General features: G+C 41.7%; 1 protein-coding gene across 5 annotated transcripts in view; it reads right to left on the reverse strand.

Moving 5' to 3' along the window:
* The window catches only part of DCLK1 (doublecortin like kinase 1), a 343,799-nt gene that overhangs the window by 89,726 nt on the left and 232,267 nt on the right, over positions 1-21,806 (reverse strand). For all 5 annotated transcript variants that reach the window (XM_027064683.2, XM_027064681.2, XM_027064682.2 and 2 more), the window contains exon 5: positions 7,388-7,504. In XM_027064683.2, the coding sequence (XP_026920484.1) occupies positions 7,388-7,504 (117 nt within the window). The remainder of the gene's footprint in view (positions 1-7,387; positions 7,505-21,806) is intronic.

The raw sequence follows: 21,806 nt of genomic DNA on the forward strand, positions 1-21,806 counted from the left end.
AATGTTCCCCCTTGCATCTCCTGCACACAGCATTGCTGGTCAATGGTGGATTCTCAGTGCATATTGAGTGAATGAATAGTTGTCGCCAAGAGTATTTCTACCTTCGACTATAAACTTCTGAAGGACAAGAAAGTCCATCAGCTTATGCTTGAATTGATGGGTGTAAGGCACCCACTGAGGGCTCAATTATGTTTGCCATGGCTTCTACAGAGAGAGAATCTAAGTAGGTGTTATTCTATGAGAAAAAGTTGACCATCCGTTTAAATAGGCATAAAAACTCTAAAGCAAGTAAACAAACAAACAAACAAACAAACACAAAGTTCTTCTAAGTGATCCAGGAAGAGGTCAAAATTTTGAAATCTAAAGTTTTAAGGAGGACTGCAGCAATGAAAATTCAAGATAGGTGAGTGTGATTTTCTTACACTTTTAATATTAAGAAAACAATATAAAGCAAAACTAAACTTTATCCATTTTTACTGAGATAAATTTAGTGCATATTATACTCTTATTCTGGAGATATTTTGTTATAACTTCCTTGTATAGATAAAGGAATTTGTTTAAAAGAATTTCACTTTTAAATTACACATTTTATGAAAGTCTGTGTTCCAAAGATAAACACACATGAATAAAGATTCAACCCATATTAAACACTCTTTACGATACTCTTAGATATTCTCGTTTCTTTAAAAAGCAACTAAAAACCACTTTTCCCATTTCTTAGTGATAACTGCATTCAGGGTCTTGGCACACTATTGTCTGGGGGCTCATTATTCTTCTTGTGTGTTATTAAGGCTCCTGGTTTCTCTCTCTCTTTCTCTCTCTCTTTGGTTCAAATTGCCTTTTTGGACTCTTTATGTTAAGTAGATTAATATTAATTCATCAGGTATGTGAATTATGTTATCTACAAATTATTTAGGGGGCTTGACCTGTATGCTTCTTGAGAATTGAGGCTATTTCTTTCATCTCTGCATCATTAGTGCCTAGGAAATGCCTGACACCAACAGATCTGCACTTGATATTTCTGAATGTGTAAATGAACACCTTACATTAATAAATCACCTCTAGGCTTCTTTTAGTTCCAAGAAGAAGAATGAGTAAGGGATGAAGAGAAGATTTAGAGTGGATACTCATTCTTGTTCTAACACTGACTTGCAAAGGAAAGTCTCTATCTACAACTGACCATACATCAGTTGGTCAGCTGGAGTGAATCATTTTAACTTCTCGAATGCTGGTACCTGGGACTAATACTTAGGCTTCTATTACGAGGTATTATGATGTTGTAAACTGCAGTGTTAAGCCAGGTACCATATTAGTTATTTCCTGGAAATCAAATCTTTAATAAACAGAGGTGAAGAAACAGGTATTGAGGATGGCCAGCCTGCATTGTCTACAGCACAGGAAGCCCCAGGTGCCAGGCCTGAGCTGCCACTGTTAACTCTGTCACTCTGAGTCAAGCAGTTTCCCCAGCCCTGACTGCTTCCTCATCTCTAAAAACAGACTGGGGGCACCTGGGTGGCTCAGTCGGTTGAGAATCCATCCAAGTTTGGCTCAGGTCATGATCTCATGGCTCACTCGTGGGCTCAAGCCCCGCATCAGGCTCTGTGCTGACAGCTCGGAGCCTGGAGCCTGCTTCGGATTCTGTGTCTCCCTCTCTCTCTGCCCCTTCCCCACTTGTTCTCTCTCTCTCTCAAAAATAAACAAACATTAAAAAAATTAAAAAAAAAAAAAACAGACTATATTGTTACATAACAAATAATAATATCATGTCTTGATTGTAGTTGGAAGACAGTTAAGAAAACTGAAAAACATCAAAGAGATAAAAATCCTGTGCAAACTCTGATGTCATTTAAATATAAATTAACAATTTTCTCACAAACAGCAGCATGACATGAAAACTGAGCAAACCTTAACTTTATACTACGTTGTAATCTCTGTATAACATAGGAAGATGAATATTGAAAGCAGGAATTGAACTGAAGTAGAAGTGATTTCAAATTTTACATTAATACTTTAGGGGGAAAAACATTCCCCCTAACGTTCTTTCATGTGAGAAAGTCAGGCCTATGATGGTAACTTGGTTTGGGGCAATAGCAGGGCTTTCAAGGCATGAAATTAAAATTATACACATTCTAGTCTCTATGATTTATAAAAAACAGTGAACAGGCTATTTTAAGAAAATGGTGATGCAGGAGTCTCAGTCAGTTAAGCATCAGACTTTGGCTCCAGTCATGATCTCACAGTTTGTGGGTCCGAGCCCCGCATCGGGTTCTGTGCTGACAGCTCAGGGCCGGGAGACTGCTTCAGATTCTGTGTCTCCCTCTCTTTATGCCCCTCCCCCACTTGTGCTCTGTCTCTCTGTCTCAAAAACAAGTAAACATTTAAAAAATTAAAAAAAAAATTTTTAAGAAAGGAAATGGTGATGCAGTTAATATAGAGATAATTCACTGATCCTTTCCACTGGTTTTAAGAGCCATCCTTGGGTGGAGATGGGAGTCTTAGGCTAGCACAGGGGAGGGGATTTGAGGTAAGCACTCCCCTGACACCCAGAAGCTGTGTTTGCCCAGAAAAGAAATGGAAATACCACTGGCCTTTCTAAACTCTGGGCTTAGATCCCAGGGAAAGAGAGTGGTCTTGGGAATGTTCACATAATCGACAATTTTGTGACTGGGTACTGCTGCTCTGTAAACCCTCTCTAAATTAGTATCATCCAGAGAAAGGTGAAAGGATTTGGTAGCAAATCAGAATCAAGAGACAGGCATTTCATCTTATTGGCTGTTATATAACCAAGGAATAGTTGTATGGCATACTTTCTAAAACAAAATGAAGTTGAAAATTTTATATGCATAAAGGTCTCACGTTAAACGAAATGCAATCAATGCCACTTGATTAATTTTGACCTAGAAGTTAACGATGCCTTCAACGAAATGTAATTTTGGAATGGATTTGGATTTCACTTTCTTCTATGGAAATGATACTACCCGGCATGGCTCACCTATCACAAATTCTAAGTTGGTGCCACTTAAATCAACCAGATTTTCCCTAGAAATGAAAGGACTCAAGGAAACAACAGAAAACTGAAATGCTTGTTTAAAGCAATCTATTGATTTTGAGGCATTGCATCCTATCCATTTTAAACTTCTACAAAGAACAGTTACAAATTCTGGCAGGGATGAATACAAATAGATTCATTGCATTTGCCTGTCTGCTTTTCAGCATTTCTGAAATTACTTTTGGTAAATGATACATTCCATCTATATTTATAAGATTATAATTAAATATAATATTTGTACAATGTTAGAGATGCTGTGCAGTGATTATGTTACCAGTTAATTCTAAAGTGAAATAATTTCTTGCATTCATAATTATCTTTTTAAAATTAGATTCATGATTTTTTTAACTCAAATTTTAGATGTATTTTTGGAGTAAAACAGGCTTTTCACTATTTACAAGGTTATTTCTGAGCTGCAAAAATTCTCTCTTCATGTTTTTTTCCTGTATTCCCTCATTCAGTCTTGGATGCCACAATCAGACAGAAAGCGTGAGGACGCTTTTTTCTGCATCTGTAGTAGAAGAAACCTTAGCAGCAGACAATAACTGTTTCAGAGCTTATGATCTCGTCTTTGACATGTGCACAATAATCTGACTTACTCCCCTTCCTTGACTTACGAAGACAAAATAAAAAATGAAAAAAAAAATTCTGCCCAAACCCAGGAGCATCTAACTCCCCAGAAGTCCTAAAAATAAAACGTATTAAATGAATAAACAAAAAAATAAAAAGCAGAGACAGACCCACAAATGCAGACAACAGAGGTTGTCAGAGAGGAGGGGGTGGGGGCCTGGGCAAAATGGATGAAGGGGAGTGGGAGATACAGGTTTCCAGTTATGGAATGAATAAGTCATGGGGACAAAAGGTGCAGCAAAGGGAATGTGGTCAGTGGCATTATAATAGGTTGTATGGTGACAGATGGCGGCTACACTTGAGAACACAGCATAATGTATGGGGTTGTCAAACCACGATACTGCACACCTGAAACGAATGCAACATTGTGTGTCAACTATACTTCAGTTAAAAATTAAAACTAGGGGTACCTGGGTGGCTCGGTCAGTTAGGCGTCTGACTCCTGGTTTCGGCTCGCATCATGATCTCACGGTTCGTGAGTTCGAGCCCCACCATGGGCTCTGTGCTGACAGTGCGGGGTCTGCTTGGGATTCTCTCTGTCCCTCTCTCTCTGCCCCTCCCCTACTTGTGTTATCTCTCTCTCTCTCAAAATAAATAAGCAAATAAAATATTTTTAAAAACTAAATCAACATTGGGGCGCCTGGGTGGCTCAGTCAGTTAAGCGTCCGACTTCGGCTCAGGTCATGATCTCGCGGTCCGTGAATTCGAGCCCTGCGTCGGGCTCTGTGCTGACAGCTCAGAGCCTGGAGCCTGCTTCCGATTCTGTGTCTCCCTCTCTCTCACCCTCCCCCGTTCATGCTCTGTCTCTCTCTGTCTCAAAAATAAGTAAACATTAAACTGAGCCTGGGTGGCTCAGTCAGTTAAGCATCTGATTTCGACTCAGGTCATGATCTCACGGTTTGTGGGTTTGAGCCCTACGTCGGGTTCTGCGCTGACAGCTCAGAGCCTAGAACCTGCTTCAGACTCTGTGTCTCCCTCTCTCTCTGCCCCTCCCCTGCTCATGTTCTGTCTCTCTCTCTCTCAGAAATAAACATTAAAATGAAAAAAAAAAAGCTGTTAAAAACAATAAAAATAATGCATATTTATTCTGCTGAAATAGCTATACTGTAAAAGACGTAAGAATTTGCCCAATCACCCATTATTAAATGCTTCCCCACTACACCTGACATTTTAAAATTCATGGTATATGCTAAGAAAGAAGAGAGAAAATATTAAAATTTGTCAATGTCAGAGTTGTTTGAGATCGGGGGCTAATTTTGTTTGTTGATATTGTCATTTTTAATAGCATTGATAATGTTTCAATTAATGTGGGGCTTCTTTCTCCGTTACAACTTTATGTGATTATACTAAATAGCCAAGATTTTAGGGGCAACAGTCGGGCTAGGCCCATGACCTTTCTTACTCTTCTACCGGGGCTCATTCGACAGCCTGGGTTTGCCTAGAGAAAACGGGCAAGGTCCTTTGCTCGAGGCTGCACATCCTCCAAAGGGCTCAGTTTTAACCTGCTAGCTGGTTAACAAAGAAGCTAAGGTCTCCCGGGGGAGTTTTACATGCAGGAATTCTACCACTCCTCTGTCATTTCGTAGGAGCCCACATCTCTGTGTAGATATTGTCTCTATCAAAGGGAAAGATTGCCCTCAATATCAGTTTCCAGGGAAGGGATGACCTTCAGACAGAAATTCTCTCTTGTCCCAGGGAGCTGGCTCTCTGAAGGTGGGTCACTGTAACCTTGGTCGACACCTCATAGCATTTGGAGCTCTGCTCTTGGGTTGCCAGGGTTCAAGATGGACATTGCCACTTGGAAGCAAGCAGAGACATAGAAAGAAGTCATCTGTGTCATGCCAATAAGTGAAGACGAGCAAGCCCTATCTCTCACCCCAGCTTAGCAGTCAAATGGCCTCCTGTATTTATTTCCATTTTGTTATCCGTAATTCATTAGTTCTCAAACTTGGGTGAGCATCAGAATCACCTGGAGGGCCTGTGAAACTCCAGATGCTAGGCCCTTACCTCCAGAGCTTCTGATTCAGTGGGTCGATGGAGGGGCTCATCAGGACTACATTTCTAACATGTGCTCAAGTGATGGTGCTAGTGCCAGTCAAGAGAACACATGTTGGGAACCACTTCCTTCACCCACTGCTCCTCATACTATGTTCCGTAGACCACCTGATCAAAATTGCCTAGAATACTTGCTAAAACATGGGCTTATGATCCGAGAAGTCGTAAGTGACACAAGCCCCCAAGTGACATTTATGCTGAGATTTGAGTCTCGATGCCTTACCCGTTAGCAAAACTCATTTCAGAGTTCCATCCAACCTGGGTGAGTCATGTCATATTAAGCAAGGACTTCTCAGCCCACCCTTAAACTAGGAGGAGCAAACAAGCTTCATCCCAAGTGCCAACCATGATCTGGGACTTATTCCCAGGCTGGTTGTGATGTAGGGCATGTTGTGAGAAGCATGCAGAGGCTGCCACCTTAGGGTAAGTGTCAAAGGAGAAGATCTCTGGAGACCTGTCTGGGGAATAGCTGTAACCAGCAAAAGCCCAGGGAGACGGGAACTCTTAGAGAACCAAGGCTGGGGTTCCAGCTATCTAGCTTACTAGGAGTTCCTTTTTCTGAGACTCAACTTTGGAGGTTTTGGTTTTACTTTTTAAGGAAAAACATCATAACATCTCTATTTTTAAGTATGGAGGTTATAACTTACATTCTAGTGTAACAGCTGGTGAGTGATGCCAGAGGCAGGGCCTCGCAGCCCCAGCCGAGAGATGTTTGCACATGCTCTAAGCCCACGCTGGTGAGTACAAGAGGGCCTCTGTGTAGGCCCCAAAGGTCTTTGTCTCTATTTATAAGAGCTTCTCTGTCTTCATGCAATCAGGGACAATCACCTTGATGTACGTATCATTTAATAATTCCCATTCAACAGTTTATAGTATGTAATAAATAATTCCCTTCAATCGTGAAATAGACCTTAGACCGGAAGGCAAAAAGAAAAACAAAACAAAACAAACTAACAAACAACCAAACACACACCTTCTAACTGACTCACACCATTTTTAAGACCAAAGAAGAAGAGGCAGAGCTGACATGGTCATCCTGTGAGCGCACACATTGTGTTCCGGCACCAGCACTAGGGCCGCTGAGAGGCAGGACACAGACCAGAGTCACTGTAGCCCTCCCTGCTCGACGCTCTCATTCTCACTGCTTTTAGCTCCAGAGCCGTGCTGGGTCCACAGTAAAATGTGTATTAAACAGAAGTTCAGCAAATACAAATTCACTGCTTTTAGCTCCAGAGCCGTGCTGGGTCCACAGTAAAATGTGTGTGAAACAGAAGTTCAGCAAATACAAATTGGAAACTTGTCGTAAGCCAGTCCCAAGTAGAATAAATGCTTTAACGGAGACTTCTGCAGTTGGGGCCCTTAGCCTGAAAAACTGGTATTTGTGGTGGGAAACGATGCAAGTTGGTAGTATACTTCTATTTGTGGGCAAATCTGGGTTTCCTGAGTCTTTGCTAAGTAAGTTTTCCCAAGCTTGATGTTTTTTTCTTAAAGCTAACATGCCAGACTCTGGCAAATCTGTTCCATCATTTCAACATGTTCTAAAATTATAAACTGGAATCTACTCTCTTGAAAACCTCCTGCTGTGGGCTTCACACACCCTCTGTGCATCATGCGTCAGAAACAACAGTTTCTTCATCTCCTTTGGTGCTTTACCTGAGCTGGTTGATGCAGGGGATTTGCTGCGCCTGGAAGGTCCTGGGCTCTTGGTGGTGCTCCTGCGGGATGATGAAGCTATTTTGGTGTAGGAAGTGGACTTCACCACTCGACATTCTGGGGAAAGAACAACAACCACACATCATTATAGGATCGTGGCACAAACCATTCAAAATGCACAGTAAACCTGAAGACAGAAGAAACATATGGCCCTCCTCAGTCATGCCTACTTCCTGCCAGCCCGGTGCTTATCTAAAACAAAAGAATCAAGAAAACAATGAGAAAAGGGTACAGTAGGCGTCTCAGACATCCAAGTAAATAACACTCTAAGACTTCTAGTTTACCTTGTTTACAATAATATTTTGGATAGACTGGGAGTCATAGCCTGGTAAAGAGGTGGTTTTGTTGGTTTCTCTCCACCCACCTCTTGTGTTATTTGTGTGTACACGTCCCTTTCAGGGTAATTTGTTCTTTCTTCCGAGAAAAATGTTAGACAAAAGGTCAACCTGGTAAACCAAGATATGCAGTGATGGAGGATTCCACCTATCAAGTCCCAGTTGATTGTTCTTGGGAATCCTTGCAGCAACAGCACTGGGCTTTTACCAGGTGTGAGAAATGACAGCATTTGCTCAGAAGAGGTAAAATCAGCCAACAGATGACCTTACCCTGCTACCAGGGCACCGTGTGAGCCTATGCCACCACACAACAGTGTGTGTAGGACGGTTCTTGGGCTGAGGATAAAAACCAACTTTGCCTTCATTAGATTTCATCCTTGGTGTTTGTGCTCATGAATGTCAACACTAAACATCTTACATAGCAAAGAGTTTTTATCTCCAAGTGAGCTGCACTGACCAATTATGATGTTGTGTAAACCTACACACCTTGTTCTGAAGAAACCACTTTTAATAATGAAAAAATACTTTCATGCTTGTAATGATAATCAGTCATCACCATGGACAGAAAAGTATACAGAATATAAAATAATAACTATCAAGTGATACTTTTATTTGGAGGGTGGTATATAAACTAGAATCTTCTAGAATTTCTTTCTGCTCATTTTATATTTAAACAACTTTGAGATTAGTCTGTACATGTTGATCTGTTACCAGCCCTTTACACACCAGGATATATTGTGAGCATGTTCACCCTGTCTTTGAGAGAACGTTTTACTACACGGATGTACCATAATTTACTTACCCAAATTCCTACTGTTGGATATTCAACTTGGGTTCAACATTTCCCTCTCATAGATAATTACACAAAAACATCCTTCTAAATGAGCATGCAGTTATCTGATTATTTCTTCAGGATAGACTTACACCCTGGCACTTGAAATTTAGTTTCTAGTAATTGGAAACCAGCGGGCCCATTGTAGGTGCCTAAAAAATTCTACTGAATGAAGTGGGAATGAAGCGAGTTTAAAGAGAAGCACTTTTGAAAAGTTTTTGACGAACTGCCCTTGAGACAAGCTGACTCAAACTGTACTTTCATCAGACTATAAGAGTGGTCATTAGCCTAACCCCTCATTGAGGTTGGGTTTTATCTTCTCAAAAAATCTTTAATTTCTAAATAAATATTGGACTTTGTTGCCTTAAATCTGAATTGGTTTGATTACCAATAAAATTGTATATTTTTTCCCACATGCTTATCAGTATTCTTTTGCTATTATTTGTTCATGTCTTTTGGCCATTTGCAATTGGGATGTTCTTTTTCTTACTGGGTTATAAGAATGCATGCTGTATTAAAGTTTTATCCCTTTGTCTGTCACGTTATAAATATTTATCTGTGTAGGCAGTGGTTGAAGTATGTTAGCTTTAACTGTGGCATTCTTTTTAAGTATAGTAGTTTAAAAATGAAGTCTAATTGATTAGCTTTCCCATTATGCATTTTTTAACATCTTAGATTTCAATCACAAAGAAATCATAATTCCAGATCTAATTCTGATGCTTGACTTTGAAATTTTCTTCCCTGCTCATGTAATTTCGAATTTTCTGAGCTCAAAACATGTCTTTTTCCCCTTTATACATCCTGAATGGCTTTATATAAACATCTTTTCCTATTTTTCCTAAACCAACAAAGTAGTTCATATTGTTTAGGAAAGAAGGAATGTAAGTGTGTATAAAATATAAATGTCTCAAGACTGCAAATAGGAGATAATGGAGAGCGTCTCCCACAGAACCTTAGGGATTGAACTGTGGGGGGCAAAAAGAAAAGGAAGGATTTCCGATAGAAAAAGAAGGGGAAAGAAATTCCACCTTGAGGTATTAGTATTTGTGGCTTCATAGCCAAAAGTAGAGAGAAAATGATTCAGGGCATTACTGAGCATGCCCAGGCTTCCCTGATAGTTACTTGGGCCACTGTTGGCTGCTCTAGCCTGGCCAGATGGTCCTGAAATAGACTTCCATTTCTTAAAAAGAGAGAGAGAGAGAGAGAGAGAGAGAGAGAGAGAGAGAGAGAGATCTATGCATATGGACATATCAGCAAACATTAAAAGACAAGTAAGCAAGAGATATAACATAATAACATCAGAAGATATGACCAGAACTGTAAAAACTGTTCCCATGCGGCGATAGCGTTTACAGGTGTGTCCACAGAGGTTTTAATTCACAAAACAGATCTTTGGAACTTGTGGAGAGGACATCCAATTAGCTCAAGGCTCTGCTCCACAACTGGTGACACAACCTGGAGTTTGTCCTAGCCTTGGACACCGGCCTGGCCTTTTGGAAACATATTAGCATCCAAATTGGATGGCTGTAATGTTGCTGGTCCATTGGCATGCTTCCATCAGGTGTCCGCTATGTGCCAAGCACTGAGCACGGCAGGCATAATGAAGAACAAATACAGTTTTGGGACTCGAGATACTCACCACCTGGTAGTGCAGTATGGAGTCTTTTGACCAGCAATAATTTTAACAAAATCATTTTTGAAACGGAGGGCTCTCTTTGACTAATCTTTATTTCATGGAACTCATGTTTGAAAACGTTGTTTTAGGAAACAAATTACTTTAAGTAATAATACATTTTTCATTTTAACTCAAAATCAGGACCATAATGAGGGCAGGATGCCCAAGACTTTTTGTCCCAGGTCATGAATGCTTAGAGGTCACTAAGTTTAAAATAATAATTTAAGAAGCTCAGTATCTAGTGAGCAAGAATGAAAAGCTAAAATAGAAAGCTACCAGATGGTGCACATTGGTAATAACACCCATCTGTGAGCCGCAACATGAATTAAAAAGTTGATTTTAGGGTTTGTCGCACGCTGTTGGCCACAGGTGCCAGAATTACTAGTTATGGCTTCAACTACCAACCAGGGCTCTGGATCAGCATAATTGAACCAATCTTACCACACCAAGTTGACATTTTCCAGCTACCACAAAGAAACTAGGCAGTTTAGTTAGGCAGCTCAGCCTTATCAGAGCCAACGTTGGCGTTCTGTTTGATTTTTGAGGTATTGAAAAGAACTCGTGGGCTCAGGCCATGCTTCTATAGCTTCTCTTGCTTCTCCTGAACTTAGTTCTCACCATATTATTAATCTATCAAAAGTATTCATTTATTAGTCTCCCCCCACCTCCTACTCCATTTGGTACTAACTAGTCCTGGCATATTAAAAAGTGTGTACAGCTGCTCCATAAATATTGGCCCAAATTGCCACTGATCCTGTTACTACTTGTGTGAACTCTTACTATTCACTGAACTAATCCAACTTCTCATTTTGCAGAGAGGGAAGCTGGGTCTCAGAGAGGTTAGATGACTTGTATCAGAACCCAGGTCTCTCGGACTGATGGCTTCCTTACAACCCAGGACCTGATGCTGTCGCTTAAGCAAGCTGTCTGCCTGTGAATAAAGGCTAGAAAATTGCTATCAGTGACCATGTTTTGGGCGGACAGACAAGTGAGTGATGGTGGATAGTGGGGTGGCAAACAACCAGTTCCCATATCAACATTAAGATAAAATTGAAGATGCTAATGCTACAATTCTACCCATATGCCTATTGCATCACAAAACAAAACATCGAACTCATAAAAATGGAGTTATAGTGAAGTCGTAAGTAGGTTGCGGGTCATGGAGTCTGAAAGGTAATTACAAATATTACAAATCTCGTACCTCTTGCCTTCAGGATAAGAGCAAAGCTTCATGGGTCATATAAGGGATTAATAATTCTGAAATGCTTGGGTTGAATAATAGAAAACAGAAACAAAACAATGACAGCAACTGCTTTTTTCCTAGGGTCAAAATAAAACCAACTGAAGAAAATTGCAGCTCTAAGCCATAAATTAGGAAAAATAAATACAAAAGACTCTAACCATCTTTTCCATTAAAGTTTGGATTTTAAGTATTTTAATTAGTTTAAATGGGAATGGTGTTTTATAATGGTGAAAAATGCAGTGAAGAAGGACAAACGCTTCATTACTTTGGAAAGAATGCCAAAATCTTTGTCAGCTTAAAACCACAACTTAGAACCATCATGAATAATATGATCTAAATGGCCAGTAAAACAGAAAGCCTCATTTGTCTTCACAAAAGACATTTTCATAGCCTCTGGCAAGGAAGAAAACAGCACCCTCCATTCTCCCTCTCTCCACGCGTGGTCATTTGTTTTTGGGGGGAGGGGGTAATCACTACATTGATATTTTTGCCACCCTTTTATTTTAAGGGATATATTTCCTTTGGCAGTGGAGATAACAGACAACACAAATACTCCTTAAGAAAGACGATATTGAAGGACTATAGGTAAGCCACTTGAAGGAAGCTTCAGGATAGTAAGTTCTCTTGCTACTAAAGGTTGAAACCTACCCAAGTATAGAAAATCAGATCAAACACATTAATTGGATATCTGGTGACTGAACCCACTCTAGCAAGCAAGCAGGCAAGCACAATTTAGTTAAATCTCTGCTTTGGAAAGTCCCTACACTCACAGTTCTGTGAGGGGGAAAGTATCATACTCCATATGGTCTGTACTAATGTTCGCTCTACAGATGTCCTCAAAATCTGGTAAGAGAGAAGTTAAAACATTTCCCACCTTTACCCTGGACCCCAATTCAAGAAATGGGCCTCCTGTAATGGATAAACGTAGAGAGACAACCGCGATGCAGATGTACAAGGAAGGGACTGAAGAAGGAATAAATTCTTTGGCCATGTTCCCAGTGGCATGAGAACTTCCACTTATGCAGATCCTCCCCCCACTCAGAGACAGTTGGTAGGTAGGCTGTAGTGTTGTGGAAGGTGCTAAAGAAGAGACATGATGACAGAATTCTACTCCAGGCACCAACGCCTCACCTGAGCTTGCATAGCAGGGACACTCATGCATTCAAAGGGACCCACTTGTGCCTTTTGGAGAATCTTGAAGAGCAAAGGGAAAGCCTCCAAGTATCCAAATAGCCTTAGAGACATGCTGCATGCTGGCTAGGGAATGAATAGTCTTTAAACAAGGTATGTTTGTACTCCTCTACCCTCTTTTCAAAACCAGCCAAAATGAAAGCACTGTCAGGCAGAGGCAGAGGCCTCTCAACTGATATCTGCTCTAAATTCAGTTGTTTAGAATGGTTAAGGAGATGGGCAAGTTCATCTGGAAGAATCCATCATGAGCAATAGATGTGTTGTGCTTTCCTCCCCATCCTGATTACAAAGACAAGCTTCCTCTCAACTCGGCAAACGTACAAAGCCTCCAAATGGAGTAACATTCCCCTCTTTGGTTATATGCAAAAGAAAGTCAGGAAGCACATTCGGTTCTAGAGACATTTTATAAAAATGGCACAAGCTCAATGGCCAAGAGAGAACTTGTGATTCTATCTGTAACTCTCCAACAAGTTGCTCTTACATGTTCATATGCTCTGAGTTGGAAGGAGCCCTCTGAGAATACCAAGGTTATCAGTGGTCACCAAATCGACTCTCTCCTCAACCCATGAATATCCCCTCCTGTCTCTAGAAATGGTTGTCCAGCTTTCTCTGCAACACTTTGGTGCCTGGAGGATTCACCACCTCCGTCTCATGGTTTTTGAAGCTTTCACCATCCTGCTTAGTTTCCAGCTTGTCATCACAGGTGAATTCAACAGAGCGTTGCTGGTATGTCAGACAAGCACATTTAACTTCCCGTAGGAACATGATGATTTTTGCCCTTCACAGCAGAATCATAGCATATCCAAACATAGGCTCCTCGCAGGAAGGGTCAGTCTGCACCTGCCCAGCAAGGACTGAGGTCCGTTCTCTCATTTCTGTGCCACGTGGATTCCGAGGCAATCCTGACACTACGGTGAAATCCCCCTCCCTACTGGCTGTGGGGTTTGGAGCCAGTGTTACTTCCCTAATCTCCATATGCAGCATGTCTCGAATAAAAGCAATCAGATTCCAACACTCTAAAACATAGTTTTTAAAAAATAAAGTATGTAGCAGACTGAGCTGAAAGTCGCTTAGCTGGGGAGTAAAGTCCCAGAAACTGAGATTTTTAAAGTACCTTCTAAAAATACAGCTACGCGTGTCTAAACCCAGCACCTAGACTGGCCCACCACCACTTTTCAGAACACCCAGCTAAGCGCTCCAGATGGCGCACACGTGTTCGCGCAGCCCGGGCTGCTCACTGTGAGACTCACACGCACCCGTTCCGGAAGCACGCGCTAGCTGAGACTCCTTTACGTAACCTCTGCAGAAGGCTTTATGGTGCTGGAATCTTCTGTACTTCCACCACAAGAGTCGCCACTCAGAATGCTTCTTTTCTCCAAATACTTTCTTTTTTCCCAACAGTCAAATTAAAGTTCATTTTCCCCACGTAAGAGCTGAGTTATATGGGGGTCCGGGATGAGGGGGGCAGTTTTGCTCTAGGAGATTGTCCTGCTTACCCGGGTTCCTGCTATCTTATTTCTGTTGCCATGTTCTCGTCCACGTGGTCCCAGCCAGCTTGTCATGTGGTCTCTGAGTTTCAGCCTTGGGGGAAAGGAGAAAAAGAGGGAGGCCTCCAGATGCTAGGCAGGAAAAGTTGCTCTGTGCCTTCACCAGGTCTTCATTTCCTGAAACTGATTTCGTTCTTTCCTTCGTCCTTCATGTCAATTGAACTGCTTAGTGCTCCCTGGTCTCTACATGCTGGATGCCAGAAGCACCTCTTTAGTTGTGATGACCAAGAACGTCTCCACACTTTGCCAAATTTCCCCTGGGGACATACTGCGCATGGCTGAGAACCTTTGCTAGATCTCTTCATTAAGCAATGCTTCCCCCGGTCTGTAATCAATTCTTAAAGTCTTCCTTGAGGGTGTTAATGAGGCCATCACTAACCACCTGCCTGAAACAATGCATTTTGCACATTCATTCTGTAGCTTTGGCCAACACGAATCGATAGTTTCAGGCTTTTATGCATCTACTACAGTGTAGGTGATGCAATTGGCAACACTGAAGGTCTTCCAATGGTCTGCTAAAACTGGATCAGCACCCGCTGCTCTACCCATCTCTGGGAATGTGGAGACACGGGGCCTTGAAACACTGGGGGTTTCTTACTCGAGAGTTTGGAGGACGGAGGAGCTCGTGGGGACACAGTGTAGAGAAAGAAGACTTCCAGTCTGTGCTGTACAAATCTGAGTGTTGGAGAAGGGCCGGGAACATTGCCCATAATCAGCTGCTCTCCAAGTCAAGTCATTTTCCCTCCAGGTACCATTTGACCTTGCAATGAAATTTTTGGAACCAATCCCCAAATGGTGCTACCCGAGCCATTTGAGTGCAAGTACCCAAGAGGATGTTCTTGCCTATTGAGACTGGGAATACGCAGCCCTATTCAGTGAGCCAGGAAGAATGGTTTCAAAATGACACAATCGTGTACTCTTTCGCTGATAAGAAGTCAGGATCTTGTCTTTCTGGAAGTCTAAAATATAAGTGTAGTTGGTGAGAGCTTGTTTTCCCCATAAAAGCCCAAAAGGATCAGCATTAAAACTTGTCCCTGAGGGCAGTCTTTTTTTTTTTTTTTTCCTGTGACAGCCCTCAGCTGTTTGCTCAATTATCTGCTGCCTCTTCATTGGCCAATGCAGCTTTGCCACCAATCTTCATCCCTTTTGAAAGTAAAGGAGTTGCTAAAACTGAGAAGCTCCCTTTGGCTGGCTCTGAGCTTCTCATCAGAAACCTGTGTGCTGTTGGTGGGAAGTTCGGACAAAGCACAGATGCTGAGGGCCTTTCTCCTAATGCGCTCCCGATGATAGATGCATGCCTATCGACTAGCACAAGAGCGATACCTTCTCCGTTTTCACTGAAGTCTGACAACGCTGAGTGACTGAATATACAAATGGACAATGACGGGGCCATGTAGAAAAATAGGACTCTGGCCCATTACCCGCAGCAACCTGCCAAGGAGACCACTTTTATCTATGCTAACCGGCCAAGCAGCCAGTCTGCTATAAGATAGACTAGCCAGAAGCCAGATTGCTTTCCCTAGTAATGACCCAGGAAGATAACCAGCAACTCCTGTTAGAATCAGCCCCAAATGGCCAAGACTTGGTTAATAATTGACAGCTTCCCCTAATTTCTGTCCCTGTTTCCAACTCAGAACCAGAGAAAACTAAATATGCACCCTGGCCGATCGCATAGCTAGCCCACCCACAGCTTCTCCACACCAACAATCAGCCCACACCTGAAGCCTTCCCTTCTCACCATTTATGAAGCTTTCCCACTCCTCTGCCTGACTTAGGTCTCTGCCAAAATGCAAATGATGGCGGCTGACTCCTTTGCTCTAGCAAGCTCACAATAGATAGCCTTAGCATGTTCTCATTTGGTTGGTCTTGGCTTCCACCACACACGGCTCTCCCTTAGCTTAAAATGAAGCAGCTTGCTTGAGTCAAGCATCGTGTTGCATGAAACAGGCTTACCTTTATCCATTAGAGTCATGAGAACATCCACAAGGGAAAGAGGGCTGACTGAAGAAACAGCAGATGAACAAACATCTCCAGTCTCACACTCTGGGCCTACACTGATGGGGTGGGTTCCCATGCGTGAGGATGCACATCATCTGCATTTCTATTTCTATTTCTCTTTTTTGCAAAGTGCATGTGTTAATTTCCTGAGGCTGCTATAACAAATTGCCACAAACTGGGTGGCTTAAAGTGACCAAAATATCTTCACTCATGGACTAGAGACCAGAAGTCCAAAATCAAGGTGTTACAGGGCCACAGTCCCTCCTAAGGCTCTAGGGAAGAATTCATTTCTTGCCTCTTCCAACTTCTGGTGACTCCAGGCATTCCTTGACTTACGGCCACATCACTGACATCTATGCTTCCGTCTACACATGAACATTTACTCTGTGTGTGTGTTTTATCTGCTTTTGTTGGATTCATATGAGGACGTTTGTGTTTGGGCCTACCTGGATAATCCAAGGTAATCTCATGTGCAAATCCTTAACCTAATTATATCTTCAAAGATATAATTATTTCCTTATTTTCCAAATAAGGTAACATTTACCAGTTGATATGGGTGGCCATTATTCAATCCACTACAGCGTGTGTGACACAACTTTGGGACAAGCCTTTCTTGAGAATTATTGTCAGGAAATCTGTTATTATTCCCCTGCCAAAAACCTTTCCACGACTCCTTGTTGCTTTTTGAGAACATCCTTAGCATAGTCTATAAGGCCCCTGTCTACCTCAGCCTCTGTCTCCTCTTTCCTTTGGACACATTATTTCAGCTTCTTACATGAACAAAATACCTTCCCATCTCTGGGCATCAGCACTTTAATTTCCTGCACAAGAAACAAGTCCATCCTATTCCCACCTCACCTGGCCAACTTCTGCTCATACTGCCCTGCTCAGTTGAAGTTCATTCATCTTGAAAATATTCACCAAATCCCTGCTGGTTAGGTGCCAGGACACAGTAATGAATTGGGAGACAGAGTACCTGCTGGCATAGAATGTATCCTCTAGTAGAGGAAACAGGCCTTAAAAAATAACAACAAAAAAGGACAAGCGCTGGTTTTATAAGTACTTTGCCAAGAAATGAAAGGATGATGTGACAGTGAGTGGCTGAGTGAGTGGTGTCTCTACACTGGTGGTCAGAGAAGGTGTCTTGGGAGTAAAGGACACCAAAGGTGAGCTCTGAACACAAGAAAGAGCCAGCCATGTGTAGATTAGAGGAAAGAAAGCAAGGCAGGGGCAAGATCAAGTCAGGACTGGGAAGAAAGGAGGGGTTTGGATTGTACATTATCCAATATGGGGGGTTATAGAAGGGTTTTAGGCAAAGGCATTGGTGTGATCTAATTTGTGTCTAAAAGGTCACCTTGGCTGCTGTGTAGGGGAAGGGTTTCAGAGGGACGAAACTAGGTGAGAAAGGATGGTGGCTTGGACCAGGTGGAGGTAATAGAAAAGGACAGAAGAGAATGACTTGGGGTCTGATGTGAAGACTGAATCCACAAAAAGACAGGCTGGATAGGGTGCAGGTGGACAGGAAAATCTCTGCCTACACAATCTATGACAGGTGTACTGCTGAGTCCTACTGAGGGGTCTGCACATGTAGTGGCACATGAGCAGGAGAGACTGAGACAAAGGGCAGGAGAGACTGAGACTTTACCAAGCTTATGGTCTCCCTGAAGGATAGAGGACAGACTTTGCAGCTCTTTACAAATCCTTGTCCTTCCTTTGACCCTACTCAATTGCAATCACTGGAAGTGGGACCTGGGGCATTTAAAAATATCCCTTGGTGATCCTGATGATGTGGGTCCATAGACCAGAAAACTTTTGCCATTCTCTGGTGTACAGATCAGAAAATTACTGAAGGAAACCCAGAGGCTCACAGTTCGAAGTAATTGTGCAATGTGGCATTTGGAAAGAAGGATTAAACCAACAGAATGAGGAGATGAATTAGCAAGACAAATCAGTCTTGAAAAAACAAATATCTGTCCTGCTTTAGATTTGGTCCCAAATCAAATGTTCAAATACAATAAACTATCATCCTGAGACCAAGATGAAAGCAGACTTTGGAAGAAGAATAAAAGTTCACATTTATTAGCAACTCATGACCACCTGGTTTTCATTAACTACAAAATAGAAAGGATCTGAAAGATAGATAAGAAACTGATAAATTACTCAAGAACTGAAAGCTAGAAAATGGGTATGAATTCCTCCTAGAGAAAAGGAAACAAAAGAAGCCAAGAAAAAAAAAGAGCATAGAAGTATAAACTGAAATTAAATTTGATAGCTCTCTCCTTAGGAAAGGCTCTTTTATGCCTGACTTTATCTCAGCCATTCAGAAACAAGGGTAAATGTGTATCTTTGGTCCAGTGGCCTAGCACAGATCTGAGTGGTTCAGGGTCAGGAGGTCTGGAAGGGACTCACTGGGAAAGGTGAAGGTATGGAGCTTGTGGGCAGCACAAAGCGATGACAGTTGAGAAAGCCAGGTGTGTCATTCACAAAGGTTAAGATTTTATTTTGAATTGTCCTGTGCCCCCTTAATGGGATTAGGATTAGCACAGTTTGGATGACAGTGGGTCCACTTTTCTTTCATTAAAACAAAGTCTCAGGCTCTGTGCTGTCCAATAGCATGGGCCATTTTGCTTAGGAAAGTTCTCTAGTACCTTGTGCTGATGTGGTCCATGGACCAGCAGCCTCAGCGTTGTCTGGGATCTTGTAGAATCTCCAGCTCCGCCCTAGCCCTACTGAATCAGAATGTGCATTTTACCAATGTTCCTGGTGATTGGTATTCACATTAAAGCTTAAGAAGAACTGCTCTGGAGCTGAGGAGGGTCACCCTTCAATCAGTGGCTCTGACTTGAGTAAGGAAGCATGTGAAAAAACAACAGGTTCCTGGGCCCTGTCTCCAGAGATTCCAATCTCATTGGCCAGGCATCTATATCTTGACCAAGCGCCTCAGCTGATTGTGATTCTAACACCCAAGGAATAACTTAAGACACAGAGCCATAGATGGTAATAAATAGGAGTTAGTAACCACAGAAAGGATTAGATAACAGACAGAGCCCAACACCTTACTGAGAGCAATACTTTATGGTAGTGTTTCTTGACTTCCCTAATGATAAGAATAACTTGAAAGTTATTGGTAAACATTAAACTTCCCAAATCCCTTCCCCAGATGTTTTGATGCAATGGGTCTGGGAATTTATATTTTTAATAGGTATCCTGGGTGGTTCTTATAACTAGAGAGGTTTAGAACTGCTTTACCGGAAGGTACACAGCTCAAGAAAAATATACATGGTACAGTTAAGAAGGGAACTGTGCAAGGTGGGCCTGCCCTATCTAGCTTATCACTTGATCAGTTAGAGCAGAAGGACCAGGTTCTTGGTGGGGGGAGGGACTTACATACAAAGGAAGTTTCCAGAAAGTCACCTACCCTCATCTAGATGTTATGTAAAATGGACATCAAGCCTGACTGAGAATAGAGATTGTCCATCAGGAAGGGGTACCTGCATTTGAAGAGAAATCATTAGAGACTCATCCTGAGAAAGGACATCCAAACCTGATTCCACATTGAGTGAATGAGTTTTGGGGGTCATGGCTTTTGTGTCTTGAGGTAAAGACAAGACTTGAGAAGATAATTCTCCAACCAAAATCATCTTTGAGCCTGCACAGTCATCTCAAAGAGGGAAAAATAAAAATTCAATAGGAAAACCAAGGGGAAAAATACCCCCTAACTGTAGGACCAGGAATAAACATCCCAACCCTGGTGTAGAAGAAAATAATCAGAAGGTCATGATAAATGACAAGCTGAAGTTACATGGTTATAAAGGGGTTGAGTGGTATTCAAGAATAGTGATGAAAATCTACTTCTGAGCAAAGTATCATTGGGATAGCATTTAATTTAGAGGTTTTGCCTTCAAGGAATAGGAAAAATCACAAGGGTTGATGAAACTCAGCTACTTTAGGGAAGAAACAGGTAACACAAATGTGTATGTTTGGCAGAGCACAAAAAATCAGGAATTGAATTAGCCATACCCTACCTGAAACCTTCAAATTTATATCTGTTTTTTCTTAATTTTTTATTTTGAGAGAGAGAGAGTGCACAAGAGTGGGGGAGGAGGGCAGAGAAAGAGAAAGAATCTTAAGCAGGCTCCATGCTTCGCATGCAGCCCAATGCGGGGCTCAATCTCACAACCATGAGATTGTGACCTGAGCCAAAATCAAGACTTGGACACTCAACTGACTGGGCCACCCAGGCACCCCTAAATTCATATTTTTTAATACATAATTCTGCTGCTGGTTTGGTGACCCCATAATATAAATTAAAATAGATCTTTAGAATGCAAAAGTAATGACAGAGTAATTATTCTATAGTCTGAAGAAGTAAAACTTTGAAAACATTTTGTGACTGTTTTTTCCATCATAAATATTATGGAGATAGTATAAGGTGTTCTGTACCTAAAATAATAGTACCACCTAAAGGAGGAAATTAAAATGGTAGCAGAAGTTCCCTAGATGTAGGGAAAGCTGTCGGATAATAAAGACTGAACAGGTTCTTAAGGAAGCTTCCATTTCCTTCCAAGGAGAAACATAAAAGTATGGCAGCCAATCATGTTTTTCCACAACGGTCTAGCTTTTGTTCTAACTATGAGCAGGCTTTAGAATTGGTGACTTCTTGGAGTATCACGGAAGTACCTACCCTGAAGAAAAAAAAAGGTCTTAGTAAGAATCCCCCACTGGTGTCACACAAGCAATGCCTCTTTTCTAAAAGTGCTCTGAAGAGTGTCACCAGGAAGATCCACTGGAAAAATTAAATTAAGTGCTGCATATAAATTAGTTTTCTGTGAATCAGTTATGCCTATGGGTTTCTAGGGTACTCTTTGAAGACAGCAGCATGAAAGAACCCAGGAAACAGGGATGAAATAAATTCTTTCCTTTTTAAAATAACTCAGTACATGAACCAGACAACACCCACATTAGGACCGCTTTTATAGTCTTAGCTTTCCTGACTGTTTCACTGCTCCAGGGAAAACAGCAAGTCAGGTTATTTCTTTTAAAGATTAAACAGGATTTAAAAAAATGTAAGCCCAGAGACAAAATTTCACAGGCTTAATGTACGTCAGAGATAAATTTCTAGATACTACTTCCTCGGATCAATAATACATTCCACACTTCTCCAGGGTCAACCCCCACTTGAATCCATGCTGAGAAAACAACTGTGTTTTTAGCTGGATGGCAACTCCCCGAACATTACCTTGCAATACAACCAGAAAGAAGACATGTTTCTCAGTTGCTTATATTGTTGCAAAAATGAGAGTTTGCCTCAAGTAGATAAATCCTGCTATTCTATCAGCAATCTCTTAGGTAACACACTTGTCACACACAGCTAATGATGTGACATCTTAAAGTCTTGAGGGAAAATCACAGGTTGTCCAAGAGACACAGGTGACCTGTTTGAATGGACAAGGCAGTGAGGTGAACACCTGAAAATGGCTGAACCAATGTGAATTGGGCATTCCTGGTGAATTTCCAGCTGTTGCCAGATCTACACTT

Source organism: Acinonyx jubatus, chromosome A1, assembly GCF_027475565.1.
Source record: "Acinonyx jubatus isolate Ajub_Pintada_27869175 chromosome A1, VMU_Ajub_asm_v1.0, whole genome shotgun sequence".
NCBI classification, from domain to species: Eukaryota; Metazoa; Chordata; class Mammalia; order Carnivora; family Felidae; genus Acinonyx; species Acinonyx jubatus.